The sequence below is a fragment of the Bactrocera neohumeralis genome, chromosome 2 (genome assembly GCF_024586455.1).
Source record: "Bactrocera neohumeralis isolate Rockhampton chromosome 2, APGP_CSIRO_Bneo_wtdbg2-racon-allhic-juicebox.fasta_v2, whole genome shotgun sequence".
In the NCBI taxonomy this organism is placed as follows: Eukaryota; Metazoa; Arthropoda; class Insecta; order Diptera; family Tephritidae; genus Bactrocera; species Bactrocera neohumeralis.
In genome coordinates, this window is record NC_065919.1 from 91499547 (window position 1) to 91519892 (window position 20346).

Genomic DNA, 20346 nt, shown 5'->3' on the forward strand with positions numbered 1-20346 from the left:
TTTGTTCTCTCCATTGTTAATGCCGTTTATTAATGCTAAAGCGCGTGAAAGTGGATTAACACATCAAGAAATAACAAATTATTTAGCACCTAATTGTCTGTTGTTCTTCCTTTGTCGACATTAAGATCAACAAAAAACGGTTTGTCTCTTGAAAGTATAAAAATCAACAATCTCATAGCACATTCATCAGTCGCCATCAACAACCGATTTGATGCACTCGTTCGAATCCGTTAGTTCAGCGACGAAGTGAAAGTGAACGGTACTCGATATTCAGCATAGAAGCGTGCTGGGCAAATTGTTGACTTATTTGGATTGCCATGAGCAATTTAAGTGTGTTCAGTCTGCTTCTCATTTTCGCTGCTTCCTGCTACGTTTCTGGCGGCACCGAGGCAGCCAGCAAGAATGACGACGACTTTCTGCAGGTAAGTGCCACCGATTGATACGGATATAAGCAATTTCAGCTCAGTCTGCTTTTTGCCACGCTCAGGTCACACAGTAGACGTAACGCAGATGTAAATGATACCCTGGCTGCACGCTTGGCCAACCCATTTCCCGAATTTCCGTGTTTCGCTTCAAAGCAAATTGGTTTCGTTTGTGATTTGTAATGTTGTTACTCGTAATTAAGTGCAGTTTAAGAAAATAAACTACGGTCTGTGACAATATATTTGTTGGTACGTTGCGAACACGTTCGAATGAATCGCACTGAACGGACTGAACTGTGATGACACGTGGCACCTGTTGGGCCGAGATTTTTATTGTTTTTAAAGATACTAATATCCGTTATTCTTTAGGGTTTGTAGGGTTTAGCTCTCTCTCTCTCTCTCTCATTTTGAGTCAGAGGAGGGCCTTCAACGTCCATGAATACCTCCACATATACCACGAGTTTGCCCATGGTATCTGAGCTGTTAGTTGGGTTGTCACAGATGAACAAAATATCCAACTTGTCTAAATATTTTTATGATTCTTTCAAGGCGCTTCAAGCAATTCATTTACGATTGAAACACAGCCACTTTAATATTCACTTCGGCAAGAAAACAAACTTTCCGATGCTGCAACAAAAGAACTTTGAACATTGCTTAAGTCAATAAGAGGAAGAACGAATGTTAATCTCTAAGTTCTAGATACGGTAATTTGTTGGCTGCTTTTGCCTTTGTCCATTCTTGTTGTTAGCCGCTAACTTTGACTCCTCGACATGAGTTGAGCTTTAGTATTGAAACTTTTCAAGTGACTTCCGACGTGAAAGCTTTGCTTGCTTGCTTGCTTGCTTGCAACTACTTTGTTCCGTTAACGGTTTTTGGAACAGTTGGGTAACTGTGATTTGTCTACATTGTAACTTATACGAAATATAGCTTGTAACCTTGTTTACCAGTGGTTGCGTATACGCCAAGTCCCACATGAGTTGCAAAAGTTTCGTTTCTGGAGTGTTGCAAATGTGCATTGCAATTTTTAAATAGAAAGGCAGAAGCCAAATTAGAGTATACTTATGGCTTAATAGATTTAAAAAAATTGATTTAACTAATATATTTTGAGGTATATCTGTGTCAATAATTCTGCTTTCTCTGCGAATAGTTAGGTGTTGCATGTTTATCAAATTTATCGCTTCAAATCATTGTAATAAATAAATTAACGGTTTTCTTCAGTACCAATTGGCAGTGTGGAATGGACACACCAACCACCTTGATAGGGTTCGAGGCCCATCTAAAACCTCTGCCGTACTTTGGGTCCGGCACCCGGTTGCAATGCAACTCCACATCGAACTGACAAAAAGTCAATTCTACCCGCATTTGGGTACAAACCACAACCACCACGATACTCCCCGAGGGGCCAGTCCGCTAGCAGGTTGGAGTTACCTCCAAGGGCTCCTGCTCTTCGTGGTACCAGAATTAAGTCTTCGGTCAGACCTCGTAGCCGAAACTACTACCAGTTGAGCTTCCATACTGCGAAAGCAGGCAGCAGAGGAAAAGAGCAGCAAATACTGCACACACCCATTCTTGTTTAAATGCACGAAGAAGCGATGAGGTGAAAGAAAAAGAACACCACCAAGGTTTACAGAAACTCCAACACCGCTACGTCGCAGGTCATAAAAATAGAGATAAACCAATCTACATTCATATTTTTACGACTAACTGAAATAATAACTGGTCGTGCCTTTCCTTGATTTTTAAATAACTCTTAACCAAATGATTAAGCGGTTTAAGAAATTCGAGTTCACTGAGAACTCTAATATATATGTTAATATCAAAGATAAGGTTACATTGCTGTCTAAGGAGAGAATATGTTCAATTATAGTTTTTAGGACGATTCACTCATGGTATTTTTTTTGACTACTTGGGGAATTGTTGGCATATTTACGGCATATTTTTCAAATTTATAGTCTGCTCGGGATGAGCGTGCACGAGCTAGCCAAAGTTACTATTTTTGAGGTTAGGATATCTTAAACAATTTCCTAATTTCACAGCTTAGTTTGTATTGATTTAGGGGGAAAAAAAGTGGGACGTTCACAAGTTCCAAGGAACTAAGCCGGGTAAATAAATTTAGGTGTACGGTATTTCAGTAAAAAAAAATGTCCACGAATTGACGCAAAAAAAGCTTTTTTTATCGCTCTATATATCTTAAAAATTAAAAAAAAAGTTATGGACTAATTATTTATGAAAACTTTTATACCAAAAACATCGTGTGTGCTTGATTTATATATTATAAGGTAAAAGGATCACAAAAAATTTAAACTTTTATATAAAGGAAGTATTCGATTTCCCACACACCATCATCATTATATTCCGGAATGGTATAGAGCAGGCCCGTCCAACATAATTTTGTGAAGGGCCAGGTTTAGCATTTTCATAACCGTAGCGGGCCAAAAAAAAATAAAATGACCTTCAGTTTTGGTATATTTATTTATTTATAAAAAGCAACATCACATAAATCTAATATATTATTATTAATGTAACTATGGCCTTAGCATATAAAGATATTCTTATTCTTAAAATCTAATTAATGAGATGTCTGACATTTTTTCTGTTTGCACAGCGCATCTATGTCAGCTGGAGTTTTAGAAGTGGCTATGCGCAAAATGCCTTTAAGATGGCTATCTAATAAAGATGATCTGGTTTTTGATTTGTTAAATTTCATGCGAGAAAACAGCTGCTCGCAAACACACATAATATGTACTACCAAATAAAGAAATTTGTTGAATAGCCAGCTTAGTAAGGTTTGGGTATTGACTGGGTGTAATATACTTTTTGTAAAATTCAATTAAGTTTGGAAGACAATTATTATATGCTGTTTTTAGATGAGAGCTGCTTTGTAATTCTATTAATTCCAGCTGTAAATTCAGCGCAGCGCCTTCAACTTCAACATCAATGGATTTTGAAACACTTTCATGCAGGGAGTTTGTGATTTGAAGTCTGCGAATCTGTCGTCAAACTCGTTCCTTAACCTTTGTAACATCAACACGTACTTGTAAAAATCCAAGGTATCTTGCTTTCTTGTAGATAAGGTCTCCCATTGAATCAACTGCTTTTGTTCCAGCTGCTTTTCCAAAAACAAAAGCTTTTTTGTGAAAGCTAGAACGTGTTCGTATAACTGTGTACATAGTTGGTCTTTCCCTTGCAGTTTCAAGTTAAGATCAGAAAGATATTTATTATATCAACCAGGAAAGCTTTTATTCAAACCACTGTGTGCTGATTTATATATTATAAGGTCTTTGTTGTCAAAAAAATTTAATCCAGCTTTGTCTGTGGTTATATAAAATTAACTGGCACTACTTTATCCATTACGTGTTTCAGGCTTTAAAACTGGGTTGCCACACACCAAGAGATGGCATCATTATGGTGGCCCGGGGCCGGAACAGGCCTGGTATAGAGAATGTTAGGATAATGTTATGCATCAAATTTGGTGTGTAGTTACTGAGATATAAGAATGCATATAATCGTGGGTGATGCCATATCCGTTATCAAATTTTGATGTTAGTTCCTATGAAATCTTTCATCTCATAACATCTCGGATATAAAATTAAAAATTAAAAACTCCGACTTACTTATTTAGTAAGTTATAGCACTTTTAGGAGTTTACAACATGGCCGTTATTTGGAGCGTGAGCGTGGTTATCATCTCATTTCAGCCAGCTTCATAAGTTAAGAAGATATGCTGGAAAGACTTGTTCTCGGCAAGTTTTGTTTAAATAGCTTCAATGTTTGCTGTTTATGAGATATGCGCAATAAGCATTAACATTTATTTTTCTCCCAATTTAATTGAGAGCTTAGTTATAGCACTTTATAGGCTTTTGATTAACGGCATTTTGTGACCATGGCAAAAATGAAAAAGTAGCAGCATTAGTCAACAGAAAAACTGCTTATTTATTTTATGTATTGTAATAGTATTTCATGTATTTCAGCCAGAACTGCCATAATCATTGCGTTTTTGCTTCGTTTTAGGTCATAAATTTCGGAAAATTGCCGAATAGCCCAAACCCGTATACACCCATACAAGAACAACAAAAACAGCTAAAGCATGAAAAAGTTCGTAAACAGTTTGGTAAGCGGTCGATGTTGGCTTCAGAGGCCGCTACAGCGAATGCACCAACCACCATGAGGGCACGTCAGAAGCGCTCGCAGCATGCTCTGGCCACAACAGAAGAGTATCTCAGAAGCATGCCAACTTATACCTACAACCTGGCATTGCTTAATATATTGCAAAGTCTAAGAAGTGAGTACAAAATAAAGTAACTATAACATAAAGTAGCTAGAAAGAATAAGAAAATAGTCTCGTAAAGGAGAAGATTCGCAGTATCTCGTCCTTGAGAAAGTAGCAGTAAGACTTAATTTACTACAAGAAACAATAGGTTACCAAAGAGTAGGGCTTGCGCTTCCTTCGAGGAGTGATTGATGGTTTGAACTTCTGAAGGTCATATCTGCATGGCTTGAAAGCTAAATCTGTGATGCTTTGTTCTATGTACAAAATCGAAAAAACAACTTTCATATCTTAAACATAAAAATATGTCATCTGAAGGTGACTCAGAAAGCTCCTAGTAAATCTGGTTTATTCCATATGTATACTTGAGTTAGATACGTCACTGTATGTTTACCCGAAAACTGTCCGCATTTACTCTGAACTTGGAAGGTTCCTCCAACTCTAAACTCGGATGTCCTTTGTCCATACCAAATATTTACAGTTGCTTGTTGTTTGGCAAAGTGTTAGAGACCTTCACACATAGGATCTCACCTTTGTTTGTTGTTTTGTTGTTGTTCACTGCACGAAAAACTGACCACAAGTTCCCTCGCATGTGTGTGAATGTGTGCGTGCCCATTTGAATTTGTTGATTTTCCCTCCTGCTTGCAGGGCAACTTTCCGACATCGAGTTGGCGCGTTTGCGTTCGCGCCTCAGTCGCAGCGCCGCCGCCGATTTACAATTGTTCAATGAGATCTACAACAATAATAACAATAATGGAGAGTATCCTGGCGAGACGGACAGCAGCAGCAAAAATAGCGACGGCATTGGTTTAGCCCGCGGTGACACCGACACTGGCATGGGAATGGGCGTGGGCATGGGCGAGGCGGGTGGCGTTGGCGGTGCCGCTAATGACATGCTTGCCAATGACATTGAGGATCTTAGCGTGCCATGGCAATTGGCGGCGCGAGTCAGCAAAAAGTCCTCAGCACTCTACAAACCTCGTTTGGGCAAACGAACGCAAAAACAACAACAACCAGCAGCTTGCAACTAAAACGTAGCGCCGAGGGGAGTGCGGCAATCGGTTTCGAAGTGCTGCGTAGACACGGAGGGCAACCGGTAAGTACGTGGACGTCATCCACACTCATGTTGTAGGGCTACATCGCTTGTTCGTTTGTTTAGATATCAGTTTTTGAAGCGAGCGAGTTGAAATGAGGGTCAGCACAAGTGGTTGAGGCACGGACATTCTGATTCAAATCCAATTGTAACACTATACTATCAACATACAACCGACATATGAAGACATGCAACTCATTGGAATATACATATATGTGCTAAAGCAGTTGTGAGAGTAGCGTTAAAATTGAAATAATACTTGTTGTTGTAATATTCGAGAGGTGCCAGGACGTTCTCATTTCTTTCCTTAGCAAATTATTTATTCCTAAATGTTGATTAAATATGGAAAAATGTGATTTAGACAAATTTTATACACATATTCTATCCAAATGCACTCGTCATAAAATAAACGATTAAACGCAGAGTGAAAACGTATTTGCTTTCTTTAGAGTATTTGTTGAAAGCTGGTTGAGGCGACCATCTTTCGACAAATAAAATATGTATGATTTTCTAAAATAAAGTCGCTCATACGACGCTTTAAACCCCAACCCCTAATACAGTCTCCTAATAGGGTTTCCCATGTACTCACATACAATATTTGTGATTACAGTAGTTTCTATTTGCTTCCTACATATGTGATTTAACTCAAGGGTGTCAATATGTGTTGCACTATAAAACGCGATGTTTGCGTCTTTCTAGTAAACAATAAAGGGTGTGTCTCCTTTCGCTTGGGAATTGAATAGCTTAGTCGGTATATGAGATTAACCTCAGATTAGCAAAAAAATAATTTATTTTTGTTGCGGTTAACAATAGTGCTGACGAGAGCTACGCAGAGCGGAGGGTGAAGAAGCTCGCACGCGCAAAATAAAAATTATGGTTCATTGGTGGGCATATTTATGTTTAAGTAGGTGTATGTGCATGTATATGTGTATAATATATGTATATATATACCCTGGTGTGTATCTTAAATGAAACTGAGATGAGTGCGAGAGCATATGACTCAGACATCTAGCTTGTCGAGCTTGGGAAACTAAAACTAAAAATTGAATTTTTGGCAGAATTGTTTACAAAATATGAAAGTTTCAGTGAAAGTTTCGCGACATTTTTTTTTCAAATACTCGGATCAACTTGAAAATTTACGAAAATGTTCTATGTACATATATTCATGTAACGCCTTAATTAAAAACAAACCGTCTAATCTTGAGGAAAGTGGTCCAAAATCCTCAACCATTGATGAGAACTATTGCACAGGAGCTTAAGCAAGAATGCGATTTGGTTGTGTTAAACGAGACTGTACGCCAAGCCATTCTGAGAAATCTGGTAAGTACACATCAAGAGTTGTTCGGAAGACACCATTGCTTTATTATGTGGAAAACGCTTCACATTCACTGTAATGATGATCAGTCATTCGGTCTAATATTGGAATGACGTCATATTTTGCGAAAAAACCAAAATTATGTTGTACTACAAGTATATTGATGGCTTAAGTAGAGTATGACGCAAGGCGTTAAATACGCTTGAAAAACCAAACGTGGTTCCAGCAGTAAAATTTGGAAATGGGAGGAATCGATGGACAACCACGCCTACTTCTAATACAACCGATTTGTAAATTTCATCTGATCCTTTCGTTTTACAGTGTACAAATCCCATATCAATGGAGCTTTGTCCAAAAATTGTCGAAATCGGACTATAACCTTTTAAGGATCCAGACACCAAATATGTGGAAACGGATGAATATGGGGGGAAAATATTTTTGTAATAACAGCATATACCCTTGTGCCAAAAATAGGTAAAATCGGGTCAATACTTTCCTCAGCCCCCAAATACCTAAAATAAATTCAGAAAAAAACTTTTTCATATAATAGTGCACCTTTTGCCTGTGATCGTTAATAATGGATGCAATACTTCCTAATTTTAATTAAAATATGCACAACAAGTAAGGAAGAACTAAAGTCGGGTATACCGTACCAAGTTTTATCAAGATATTTAAATTTTTACTTAAGTTACAGCTTATACGGATGTACGGAGGGACGATCAGACAGTCACCCGGATTTCAACTCGTCTCGTCATCCTGATCATCTATATATGTATATAACCCTACATATATCTCGATTATTTTTAGGTGATACACACAATCGTTAGGTGAACAAAACTACTATACTCTGTAGTAACAGGTTACAATATGTAGCATAAAAATCCCGTATATGCATAACTTTACTTTGCGAGAGCATAAAATGTTCGGTTACACTCGAACTTAGACTTACCTTACATGTTTAATTTTCAAAAATAAAATTTTCAAGATAATCACATTGAATTACCAACGGGGTGGCAGCACATTAAACGTATAAAAAAAGTTTTCAAAGCAATTTTTAGTTTCAATTATTATTTAAATCATAAGAGTCCTAATATGATAACAGTAATTACTGTTTGAAATTTGCTTTTGTACTTTATTTCTTATTTTTGGGACATGCACCAATGGTTATACAAGAGCACTCGATGAGATTATCTGTGTTTTCGAACACGCACATGTATGAGTATGGATATCATCTGGCTAAATCGAGATTATTTCATGAACGCCCTCGGCCAAGCTCGGCATCATCCTGACGGTGCAAACAATTGCCATCGCACACATACCCACATGCGTTATGTATGTGCAGCAGCATTTTCCCGTTAGTTGAATTGTTTGTGTGAGAGTTTTCCCGTAAATATATGAGCCTTTTGGTCGCCAACTTGTGTGCGGATGTGAATGTGTTGAAAGCTTATCCTCACGGTTATATTTGCGCAAATTGCTTACGTACACCGCAACACACACACACACACAGACACACATGCAGAGATATATGCGCTTGCGGTGTACGGAGAATAATTTATTGTGAAATATTATTTAATGCCGCTTAAAAGGCACATCTTGGCGTTGTCCGCAGCAGTTAATATTTATTTTACTCTCACCCACACATCTCACTCATACACATTGCCACACGCAACCAAAAAGCGCACTCTAATATTTATATTAGCGACATTGTTTACAGGAACATTTGTGTGAGCAAGTGGCGCGGAGAACTCAAGGACACAGGTAACAATTTCAGCACCCAGCTGGGAGCGGAAAACTCGTAAGCACACACCTGCACGAGTGCGTCCCGACACAATCCTAAAATGATATTTATATTTTGTACTTTACTAATATTTTTTTCTGTAATGCTTGGCTTATCTTTTTATAAGAAAAATCAGAGGACTTCGGGCTAAAATGCTTTCGTATGCAAATTGTGGGAAGCAGTCTTTTGCAAAAGGTCCACTCAGCTGCACAGATATACACACAAATGTACAAACTTATAAAAAGTTAGTTGTTTACGGTTTTTGATGGAAAAAAGTATTTTTAGGACTTTGTCAACGTGTAATGTGGGTGTGTGCGTATTGCGTAATAATGATTTCGATTAAAGGTGAGCTGCAGAGTGTTCAAGTCATCGACTTCATTTCTATGATAAATGGGACACTAGGCACACGAAGGCATTATAATGAAAAAGCGAATATCGAAACAGTTCCATTAGTTGACGAAGGGAAGTGGAGAGAAAACAAGACTTAAAAATGTGTTAAAATCGGAATTTCGACTCCACCATTGCTTATAATAGCTCATGGAAATTAAAAAAAAAACTATTTTGCAGTAAATTTTTGTGGTTAAACCACATGAGCGCCAAAATAAGTTTTTGATTTGAATGAGCGAGGGTCCTCAAGGGACTATCTTTAGTTGCGAATTTGAAATAGGAAACAGTCTGTAGCGTGCGCGTAGATGGCTGAGAGTAGCGGAATGCAGAAGGAGGCGAAATTCGAGTAATGAAAATCCAAATGTCGGCTTCAGCAAAACTTTGCGAAAGCATTTATCCACGTTGAATATGTGTGTATATATTTGTGCATGTGCGTGCCCATATGTGCATTGTTGCTTTCAGAGGCGTTGTTTTCATCCAACCACTCACCTCGAGACTGTACCTCGTCTGCCCCGGCGTAGTTGAACTCACCGTCCTATATCACGGCTTTTAGCGAAGTTCCAAGGCGAATGTCGCCAAAGGACACACGAGCACACACGTACTCACGAGGCAATGCATGAGCGAGCAGGTGACGAGGTGTAAGTACAACAAAAACAATGCTGCGAGCTTATTGCGTGGAAAATGTGTTACTTTCCGCCCTGCCCTGCACGAGAATAGTTATAAAAAGAAATGTCAAAAGTTTACATATAATCCTTGCTTGGTTAAAAACACTTAGAGCTGACACGAAACGCCCGAGGCTGCGTAGGAACTTGAGGAAGGTAGCTGACTTCGCAGTACCCAGTTCATCAAATGTCCGTGCACACTAATACCCCACCCATACACATACACTGTAACGCTCATATGCAGATGGGTGTGTGTTCGAAGTCATTATTTTGAGAGCAGCCGAGTGCGTGCGTATGTGTTTGTAAACTTTGCCTAGAGCGAACCAATGCTGGGCCCATACGGACGGATTTGACTGTGTGCGTGCAATAAATAAAACTTTTTGGCAACATTTGCACACATTTATAAAGGTAATAAAAAAGTTGAAATGTTTGCATGAATTGCGAGAAATTGGTTTATTATTTCGCTTTTTGTTTTCGCTGTCTCGGCTCGTGAAAAAATGTGTTCCTCCAGATGATTTAAGCTTCAATCGCTCAAGCCAACCATTTGTTAATCAAAAAATCATCGACCGGCTTTTCTGCTTTTTCTGTGGCTAGCGCCTACTAGCATTCTTCGCTGTTCACAGTATGGATAGTGGCACTAATTCTTGAAGATAGCCATTGATTACACAAAGTTTTTATAAACCGACCGTGTACTTAATCTCGGTCCTAATCCACATTGCAGACCAATATTTGGTTCCGGTACCTGCAAAACTAATGAGTTTATTTTTCATGATTCGAACAGTAGTCCGTTAAGTATTTGATCTGATATCACCAGAGATTTATGTGAGGAAAGTTTTCTGAGCGTTATTCACTTGTGAGTGACCAGAAATGATTCTTTTATATATGGCTCAAGCAGTTCACGACTTCCGGTCTTAGACTAGGTATCCTCTGGGTAGCCAAAAAACATCTTTTTGACGGCGAGCAAAGTGAGGGGGCGAATCATTCTTCCCCATAGTATTTCATAAGAGTAATTAATGTATGCCGTAGACACACGCGTGGTGGTGACCGGATCGACCGCATTACAATATAGAAATTTATTTCAATTACGTCCAGCAGACTCTGAAAATTTGTTTCTTCATCCTTTATATATAACGTTTATATATGTATATATGTACATATATGTATATTACATAGCATAAATTTTATTACTTTGTCTGGGCTCCGCGTGACTGCTGAGCGCTTTCTTTGAAAAGCCTGGCATTGGCTTGCTCACCAGGTGGCGCTCATACTTTCGCGCGGCTTTTACCATCCTCATAAAACGACGGCGCGCTTATTAATATCGTAAGACGTGATTTATTTAATGGTATTTACCGTTACATTGCTACACATAAAATCGGCAGAGTGAACATGTGGGGACGAATGCATTACCGTATTACTGTATTACTGTATTACTGATTTGTTTTTCCTTCACGTCGTGGAGTTGGAAAGTGTGCCTTCCTACAGCTGAAATAAAGGAAAATGGCTAACGAAAAGAGCGAAATAAAAAGCAACAATCGATCAAAGCAAATGAATGATGATAGGCCGAAAGAAATTTTGACAGTAATTTGATAAATGCACACACAAGGGTTTACGAGAACGTAGATACTGCTCTGAGTGCCGAGTGCCTCAGGAATGTTTACTTATCTATCTGCGAAGTAACATTATTTATGGACAGTGTTGCTTGTTAGTCCCTCGAAAATGGCTCTTTCTAGTCTCTGGTGTGTAGTTAATGCCTAATTTGGCGCAGCGTCAAAGTGTAACGGTATAATGTGTGTGCCTATGTAGGAGGAAAGGAAAGTAGTACTTATCTACGCAGAATCGGAAACAAAGCCAAAATGTTTGCTTGAAGCATTTTGCCCCAAAGGGATTGAGCCACACATTTGTGCCACATTACCGGCTCGCAAAAGAAAACAATAAATTTTTTGGACGAAAATGCTTTAATTTATGTTCATACAAATACTATTTGCTCAAGTAATCCACTTTTTCGACACACTCCGGCACATTTTTTAACAGGTTAAGCAGATTGAACGCGACATGTGAAAACTCTGAACCAAAAAGAGTCGAAATCGATTCTTGCCTGCCCTCCACTGCAGTTTACGTGAGCATATTGTAGGAGTTCACACCTTCACCTAGCTCCCATATATTCTATATTTTGAATTCTATCCCTCTGTTTGACCTCACCCATATCGCATGCATTGGTTAAATGTGGGATTCGTAAATCTAATTAAATGAGAATATTTTGCCCAAAGTGAAAATGTGATGAATAAACTAATTTAGATTAATTAGGTCGAAGTTACATAGAAATGTATATGTGGATAATAGGTAAGAGCTTAATTTGTTAAAAATTTCTGTTAAAAATGGATTTTGATTTTTCAATTGGTTAACAATGATAGTTTTCAATTTGCCAGGCTTTTAAGAGCAGCGAGTGCCGACTTTTGATTTGCAAATGTTCGCCTGTCCCCAAATGTAGTCATTCTTTACTTGCTTTTATACGTTTTCCGCAATTGAAACTGGCTTAGGATCTCTCCTCGCACAATAACTTCGTGGCTGAGATACGTGGCACTCCAGAGAGACGTGGGTTGCTATTCTATTTTGTCTTTTCCAATATAGATAGACCGCTCTCCGAGATCTCTTCTTCAAAAGAACAGACAGCACCGGAAATGTAGGAAGAGCTGCCACTTACCTGTCAGTCGCAGAACTGATTTCCAATAATCGAGTAAGTTAGTTAAAGTTCGTGCCAACAACGGCTCTGTAATTAGTTTGTGTCTTTTCCTTTCATATTTCAATAATTACTTAATATGTTTCGCAGACAAAAAATCAATATTCTACACGTTTCCCATACATGAATCAGGATCTGGTGGCAGTAAACAAATCATGTGAATTTTCTTTCCGAGGGCAAAGGTTAATGGATCTCTCCTTCATAATTTATTTTCACGTCAAATATTATTGGATTTTGCTATACTCTTTCATGCCTCACTATGCCTTGTTATGACGGCAGCAATATTAATGCCCAAACTCCTATATATTCTCAATACAGTATCACACACACACACACATGCATCCATGTTAAGGGAATGTACAGACCTAATTAGGCTCTTCCACATCCATCAAATGCTCATTGAAATTCGTCGGTGGCCGCTGCGAAAGAGGAGGAAAGAAGAAATTTTAGGCGGTTGCCAATAAAAGCTTTCACCGCGACCTTCACCATCTTGGAGCAGGTAGGAAATTTCAGCCATTTACCTCCGTCAGCCATGTACGTGTAATGTAGAAAGTCGAAAATTGTTGGTAAGTTGTTAAAAATTATACTAATGATTGAAAATGAATGGGAAATTTGTGAGTTGACGATGACACAAAGCAGACAACGAACGCACACACATGCGTTCTTGCATGCACATGTGTATACAGGCCGTTCTTCGCCAGGTATTCCTGAATAATTACCCAAATTTTAAAAGCGACTTTTTGCGGCTTACAACCGAGTGCCTAAAATTATACACACGCGACCGCTTTCCCACAGTGATTTGTGCGTAAAGAAGAAAGCTAAATGCCAAATTTGAATTGGTGGCCGTTAAAAGGCAAAACCAAAGACTTAAGTGGCAAAATAAATAAGAATTTACATGAAGTCACTTGTGCATGCGTGCACATAAGGTGACTAAAAAAAACTTGTAGGGATAGAAGTTTTGACTTTGAAGTGGCTATCCCCTAAGCTTTTAAAATGTTTGAGTATCTTCTAAAATTGAGGAAAAGGCCGTTTTATTATTTTTAAAAAGTAATTGAAATTTGTTTTCAAAAATTCAGTTTTCACTAAAAAGCTGAAAAATCCTAAATAACTGTGTTTTCGAAGATCAATGAGTAAACTTGTAGGGTTGCATTTATTGACATTACAATACTCTTTAACAACAACTTTTTCTGTTTGCAGTCTTTACTCAAAGAATGCACCAAATTTTGTATTTGCCTATATTTCCTGAAGAACATCCTAAGTTTTGCGAACAGCTTTGCGCTCTCGTAACTTCCTCACCATATAGACTAACAGGTGTCCAATAGGAAACCAAGAAGTTTCGAGCAGTTTGAGGTGGATTTTTGCACCGCCAACTTCATCTTCATCAAACTACTCGGCCATAGTGGCATTATACGAGTATAATTTGGTGTGTTCCTTGATATTCCAAGCAAATTTACTCTTAGCCTGGGGCGTACAATGGTTTTTGGCCTTCCACTACCTTCAAGTCCTCCAACTTTAGCAGTATTTTTGAATTTAGCTGTAATGTACTGAAGGAGTATGTGGATTTTTCCTAGTCGTGAGTAGTTTGGTTGTCTTGCCATCATTTGAGTACCAGACCATGTAAATCTTGAGATGTTTGTTTGATCACCATTTTTTCTTTAAAAACTATAACCGCACAAAGGAATTCACAACCAAATAGTACAGTTGGACCCGATGCAAATAAAAAGTTTTTGGGCTGCTCAAAAATTAAATATTTCAATTTTTTTTTAATGGTTAACATCAAAATTGATTTGTCGTTACAATTTTTATAAAAAAAAAGGAAAAATATATATATGTATGTTCTAATATTTTTGGTATTGATTGCAGCTTGAAAGTGGAAATAGTAGAAGAGGAAAAGTCAAAACATCTCTCTGTACCAGTGTTAATGGTTCACTGTACATACACAACAAAAAAATCGCAACCGAAGTCAAATTGCATGGTTCCATAAGGCAAAAAATTGAAATGGAATCAGCTTCTTACGCACGTCGTGTAGCCTTTGGTCGAAGTTGGACGTAGTCCATCTGGAGAACTTTTGTAATTAAGAGTTCTTAACCACGTGCCTGAATCAACGCTCTATATTTGCTTTATTGTGATTTTTATGGGAAATATTTGCGATCATCAAATTGTCCTGTCCCCTTTTGTCGAGCTTTTTCAATTCGAGTTGAAAACCACCAGTCAGTTGAGTCCTGTACTTTGGTTCACTCTATGAAATACATTCGGTCTCCTATCACTGCTGGGGACCATGTACTTCCAAGTTTCTGGGGCTTGTTGCTGTGAAATTGAGTGCATATTTTGAGGATCTTTTAGTATTATTCGTAGAAATAGGTCCAATCAATTCAAATATGTCGTGATTGCTGTTTGTTTTGTGTTGTCGTTGCAGGCTGCTGTTGTGTTGTGATTGAAATCCCTCGATACATTTTACTCGTTCCAGGGTGTGTTAAATACGAGTAAATCGCAGTGTATTGGCCGTTGTTGCAGAGAGGAAGCGAGTATGTGTGTGTTTGATTTTATTAATTTGCATTTTAATATTTCACGAGTGGTTTTTGTTGTCCCACTTGCCACAACAAGTTGAGTAATTTAAGTGATTCTAATTCGCGTTCTGCTGGGCCAACGCCGCGTGCATCTCGCTGCCTTGTTTGTGCGGGTTTTTGTGTGTGCTGGGTGTGGAATTTGAATTGTGCTTTTTAAATTGCGCCAAATTGTTGGAATTAATTAAGCGCGACGGACAACTTGCCTTTCGCCGCCACAGAAATCTCCTCAAGCCACACGCACTCTCGCGCGTGGAATTGGCGCAATTTAGTTAAAAGCCAATCTGGTAGGTAATGCAAATGTTGCGAGACACATTTGTTAAAGTCTGAAGAAGACGTAAAGATTCGGTGCGTGAGTGGGACTGGCTAATGGCAAGAAACTCGGATCCACATTGTGCTCAAGCAGACGGCAATCAGTCACGCCTGACGCGTTGTGAAGAGTGATGGGGGCGCTGCGCGATGATTTTCATAAACAGTCAATTTGTCAAAGCAAACGCTGAAATTTATTTAAATGTGCTTTTAAAAGTTTGCAAATGCTCATTAAATGGAATTCACTTCTAGGCATTTACAATTCATGGTGACCCCGCGAACCATTAAATATAGTCTAAACTATGCTAATTGGTGCTGTTTGTGTTTTGAGGGATCCAATTCGCTTCTTCGTTCAAAGTTAACGGAAGGAAAATAACACTCTTGAATTTGATCCGACCAGTAGCTTCTTTTAAGTGAAAGTTTATCTTTCCAATCGGCCCTCCAATCGGCAGGTTTCTTTAAAAAAATGTGACATCATATGAGCCAAATACAAATACTCTGGAGTACAAGTGAAATCATTTTTAGTTTCTTAGATTTTCGTTTACACTACTCTGCTCTGCTGGTTTGAAGCTAGAACCTCTGGCACACCCGTTCCGACAGAATTTTTCTATACTCACATGTTTTCGATCAAATTACTCACAAATTACTTCTACGATAGGTGAAAAGAACTCAGGTCTGCATTCGTACCAACAATAATATCCAAAAGCGAATAACTAACGGCATTGTTGGCGTGATTGACGAGTAGTTGGCGTCGACACATTTGATGAGCGCCATTGTGTGGACTCGCATATTCGTGTGCACAAGTGCTGTGTGCTCTCTACAAAAAAATGAAGACATTTGATTCATATCTATGAGTTAACAAATGCTACTACGCTTACAGGGTGCCTATGTCAATAATTAAAAAAATATTTTTTATCAGTGAAATGTGGATATAACGGAGAAGGTGGGGAGAATTTTATGAGATTAATTAATTTTCTTTTTTCGATTCGCTGAATACTCAGCTAACCCATGATCCAGAGCAATTAAAACGAGTAATGGACGTATAGAAAAAATATCGAACCACCCTGTATGAATGTGCATAGGCATGTGAAGAGTTTTCCGTGTGAGGAGGACAAAAGGCTTTTACGATTCGCTAAAAAAAGATCAGAGAAGTCACTTGCCACGATAAAATCAACAACAGCAAAGTCGGGAAGTAGGCAACACTTTGTCTGTGAAATAGAATAGAAGGGAAACAAAAAAAAATTGTATGCGAAATGAGGTTTATTCAATCATGTTCCACTGGAATTACAACAGCAAGTCTGTGGCAACATTTGCTCAAACAAAGCCATTACATATACTCTACATATGTATGTACGTATATACGCTAGGATACACCGAAGCATCCGTCAACTCATGTGCCTGCCAATATCAGAGCCGATAGTGTATGCAAGGATTCATATGTCTCCTGCCAATGCCATGAGAAAGTTTCATTTAACAGTGGGGGTGACTAAAATTGCAATTACGAGTCAGAAACATTAATGTTTCTATTAAGCCTTTCTAATAACGGTGTTTTAATTTGTTTCAACACATCAAACTTCTCGTCAATATTTCTGATCGTATAGGCTCGTCTACTTCAATCCACAACCCACAGCTCCGATGAATGCGAAAAAATCGCCCCGAATTTTTATTACCGCGTGTCCTGAGGAATTCTATAGAGATAACGGTACATTATTTGCTGTAATGTGTTTGCTAAATTGAGGAATTTGCAATTTTTATGGTTTTCGGTAGCAGGGCTGTTATTGCGTTGCGACACAGCGAATAAATCGCAAATTTTCCTGAAGCAAAGCGCGCACAGGGAGACTCCTACGCTCAGGCGACAGGATGGCAAAGCAAATAAATGCAAATAATAAGGGACTCACACACATTCACGTCGTGGCCCGTGTGTGTGTGTATGAGCACACCAACACCGCTTGGCATTAGCTGAAAATCAATCGTGTCTGTCAACACCCCGCAAGCACTGGCTGATTTGAGTCCCCGTCTTTCGGCGTGTCTGACAAAACTTCAATCACTGCCTGCCAGTTTACACTTTTTCGCTTTTATTTGATTACGCTTTGCATTATGGAAGCACGCGTGTGTGTGTGCGCTTCAGCATTTTACAAGCGTGTTTTCTTTATGTTTATTTAGAACGTCACTTTTGCATTTTATAGCACTTTAATTCGCACAAACCAGAGCACACACGCTCTTCATGTGTCTTCAATTGATGTCGGCGAGGAAAAGTTGAAAACATTTTATTGTACTGAATGTTGGCTGACGGTGTTGTGGGTGAAAATCGAGTTAGGGTTTGTTGTTTCATTTGTAGGCGAGCTCTTATAGCATCAATGTTGTTCGACGGTGTTGTTATTGCTGTTTTTATTGTTTGTTTATTCTTGATGCAAAGGCATTCCAGTTTGTCCGACACATTTCGAGTAGGCTCAAGTGTCAATAGCATAACGGTGCAGGGTGTCACTTCACGCGCTCACTTATCACCACCTACACGTACAACGTACGTTACCTGTGTATAAGTACCTAATAGACGCAGCGTCTCAGCAGTACCTGAGTGCACGGAAATTCATCTTTTTCGAATGAGTTTGGATGTTATGCAGTTTGTAGCCCTGAGAAAACGGGACAGTGTCATAGATTGGCTAAAATGCTTTAAAAGTTATATTTTCACTTCTCAATACCCGATCTTTACCCATCCTTATCGTCGACTTCTCTCATGCTTCAACCTGGTTACAATGTTGTGAAGTAGAAAGTAGGGTCTTCTGATTCAACGCTTCTTGCTTGCTGAGTGGCTTCCGTTATTCTGTTGTTGGCGCTCGTGTATTGCTCTTGAGCGCAATCGACGTTCAATGAAACAAAAGACGGCAAAGTTGTTCAATTGAATTGAATTCTTGTTGCGCCCCACTTGTTCACATAACACACATAACATACTTTCAGGCGCGCCAAAAGAATCAAACTGTCAATCGTTTTCAAAGTTACTCTAGTTTGGTTATTGACAATTTGGCTTTGTCTGTTTGAGCGTTTTCAGGCATGAATTCTCTGATCGGAAAGTTTGCAGTTGTTGTAGCTAAATTTATGCTGCTAAGTGAAAAAAACTAACTCTGATGGTAACGTGTGCACATTCAAAGTTTGTTTTAGTCTCTGGACTAAAAGTTTAGTATAGAATGGAATAAGAAGCTCTATGCACCCTTTAAATCAGCATTTCAATTCTGCCATTTAAGTGAGGGCGACCTTATTACGATTGTTCCAACCCACTCATGCTCCGTCTGACCAATTACGAGCCAATCTGACATATGCATGTGTATAAATGTAAGTATGAGTGTGTGCATACGAAGACCAGCCACATCCGGCGCATTTGTCTTTTCCCTCGCTGAGTGCGCTTTAACGGCATTGAATATCAATAAATAGTCGGACAAACGGCTGCATTTGTCGCAGTGAATCGTAGGCTTTCATCTGATTGATTTGAGTGGTACATACCCACCCATTGGTGATTGCTCGACTCATCGTTGCTGATGCTGTAAATTCAGTAGATTCAATTTGAAACCGAACAAAGCCAACAAATCTCTTGGAACACGCTGAAAACGAAGCGAAATGAATGGACAGTGCTCTCAACTTGAGCAGATTTCTAAGAAACACTAACGCTGAGAAAGGAAAAATTTATTAGCGCAATTTCGAAATTGAATATAAAATAGTTATTCTGTCTCACCCTCTCACAATTTTACGGCCCACTGTACCATGCCAACCTTTAACCAGCGCTGGGAATTTGCTTAAATCCAATATTGAATACATTTTGCTTCATTCAATTACTGCAAACATATTGAACGGACGAGCTGTTTGAAATAAAATGCAATTCTAATGTTACAACGCTCAAGCAATCTAATCCATTGTAACACATTCTGGTTCGAACTACATACTTACCACCACTGCTTGCATCCCCTGTAGGAAAAATCACTAGTTGTAAGTCGTTTCAGCACATTAGCCAACATACAGGGCCGCGCGGATGTTTCCTTAAAAGTTTTGAAAAGTCCATAGCCGTGCCGTTCTAGAGATAAATACTTCAGCCGAAGAAGCGGAACGAAAGTGTTATTCATTAGTCTTCTGTTATGGCAGTGGTTCATTGATCAGATTGAATTAATTTTTGAGAAATGGAGTTACTTTCAAAACAAACAAAATTTGAAAAAAAAACTATTTTTCATTCAAAAAAATATGCGACTTCAGTTTACACAAAAGTTGATATTTTATGTATGTACGAGTATGCATATGTGATTACCCTCCTCCAATTGGTTGTTCTCTCTTTTTCTAAGGATTTGAAATCTGAAAAACATTGACTATAATTCTGAGTATTTCGCTTCAATATTTGCGTTGAAAGCATTTTCTTCGGCATTTCTGGCTGCAACTGTTCAACTGGGCATGACTACTCTGGATATTTACTGCCGCTCTCTTAAAGTTGTCTTATACAAGAGGTTCCAGCAAGGGGTTGGCATTAATATTTGAGTGAAGCGCAAGTTTTTCTTTATCGAACTTAAGCATTCTTTCATATCTCTCCAGGGTTATTAAAACCGTTTTTCCAAAACTTTCCTAAAATGTGACAATTAAGGTCAAAGAGATAAGGGTACTGGTTTACTTATTCGGTTCGAATTGTATTCTTGGTTAATAATTATAATCCGAGGACATAAATTTCAAGAGATTCCTTCGTTCAAATATAAAAGATTACAACACTCGTGACCTGCTGGGTTAAATGTAGCATCGCTCTCGCAATTAAATGCATTGTAGTACTTACAACTATGCATGCAAAT

General features: G+C 38.6%; 2 protein-coding genes across 6 annotated transcripts in view; one reads left to right on the forward strand and one right to left on the reverse strand.

The window, feature by feature from the left end:
* Nucleotides 1-20346, reverse strand: part of LOC126752330 (octopamine receptor beta-3R) — a 74928-nt gene that overhangs the window by 29434 nt on the left and 25148 nt on the right. The gene's annotated exons all lie outside the window — the stretch shown is intronic.
* LOC126752535 (uncharacterized) lies at nucleotides 201-6212 on the forward strand. Of its 2 annotated transcripts, none has more exons than XM_050463431.1 (4): nucleotides 201-422; nucleotides 4433-4703; nucleotides 5337-5788; nucleotides 5848-6212. In XM_050463431.1, the coding sequence occupies exons 1-3, from the start codon at nucleotides 318-320 to the stop codon at nucleotides 5717-5719; spliced, it is 759 nt and encodes a 252-aa protein (XP_050319388.1). In that variant the 5' UTR covers nucleotides 201-317; the 3' UTR covers nucleotides 5720-5788; nucleotides 5848-6212. The 2 variants fall into 2 exon arrangements, with proteins under 2 accessions (XP_050319388.1, XP_050319380.1); XM_050463423.1 differs by having other exon boundaries at nucleotides 5337-5784.

What these genes read in the sequence shown, in the direction of transcription:
- LOC126752535 (XM_050463431.1), top strand. Translation starts at nt 318, where the DNA reads ATGAGCAATTTAAGTGTGTTCAGTCTGCTTCTCATTTTCGCTGCTTCC. An exon ending in ATGACGACGACTTTCTGCAG is followed by an intron (nt 423 to 4,432) that starts GTAAGTGCCACC and finishes GCTTCGTTTTAG; the next exon opens with GTCATAAATTTCGGAAAATT. An exon ending in TATATTGCAAAGTCTAAGAA is followed by an intron (nt 4,704 to 5,336) that starts GTGAGTACAAAA and finishes TCCTGCTTGCAG; the next exon opens with GGCAACTTTCCGACATCGAG.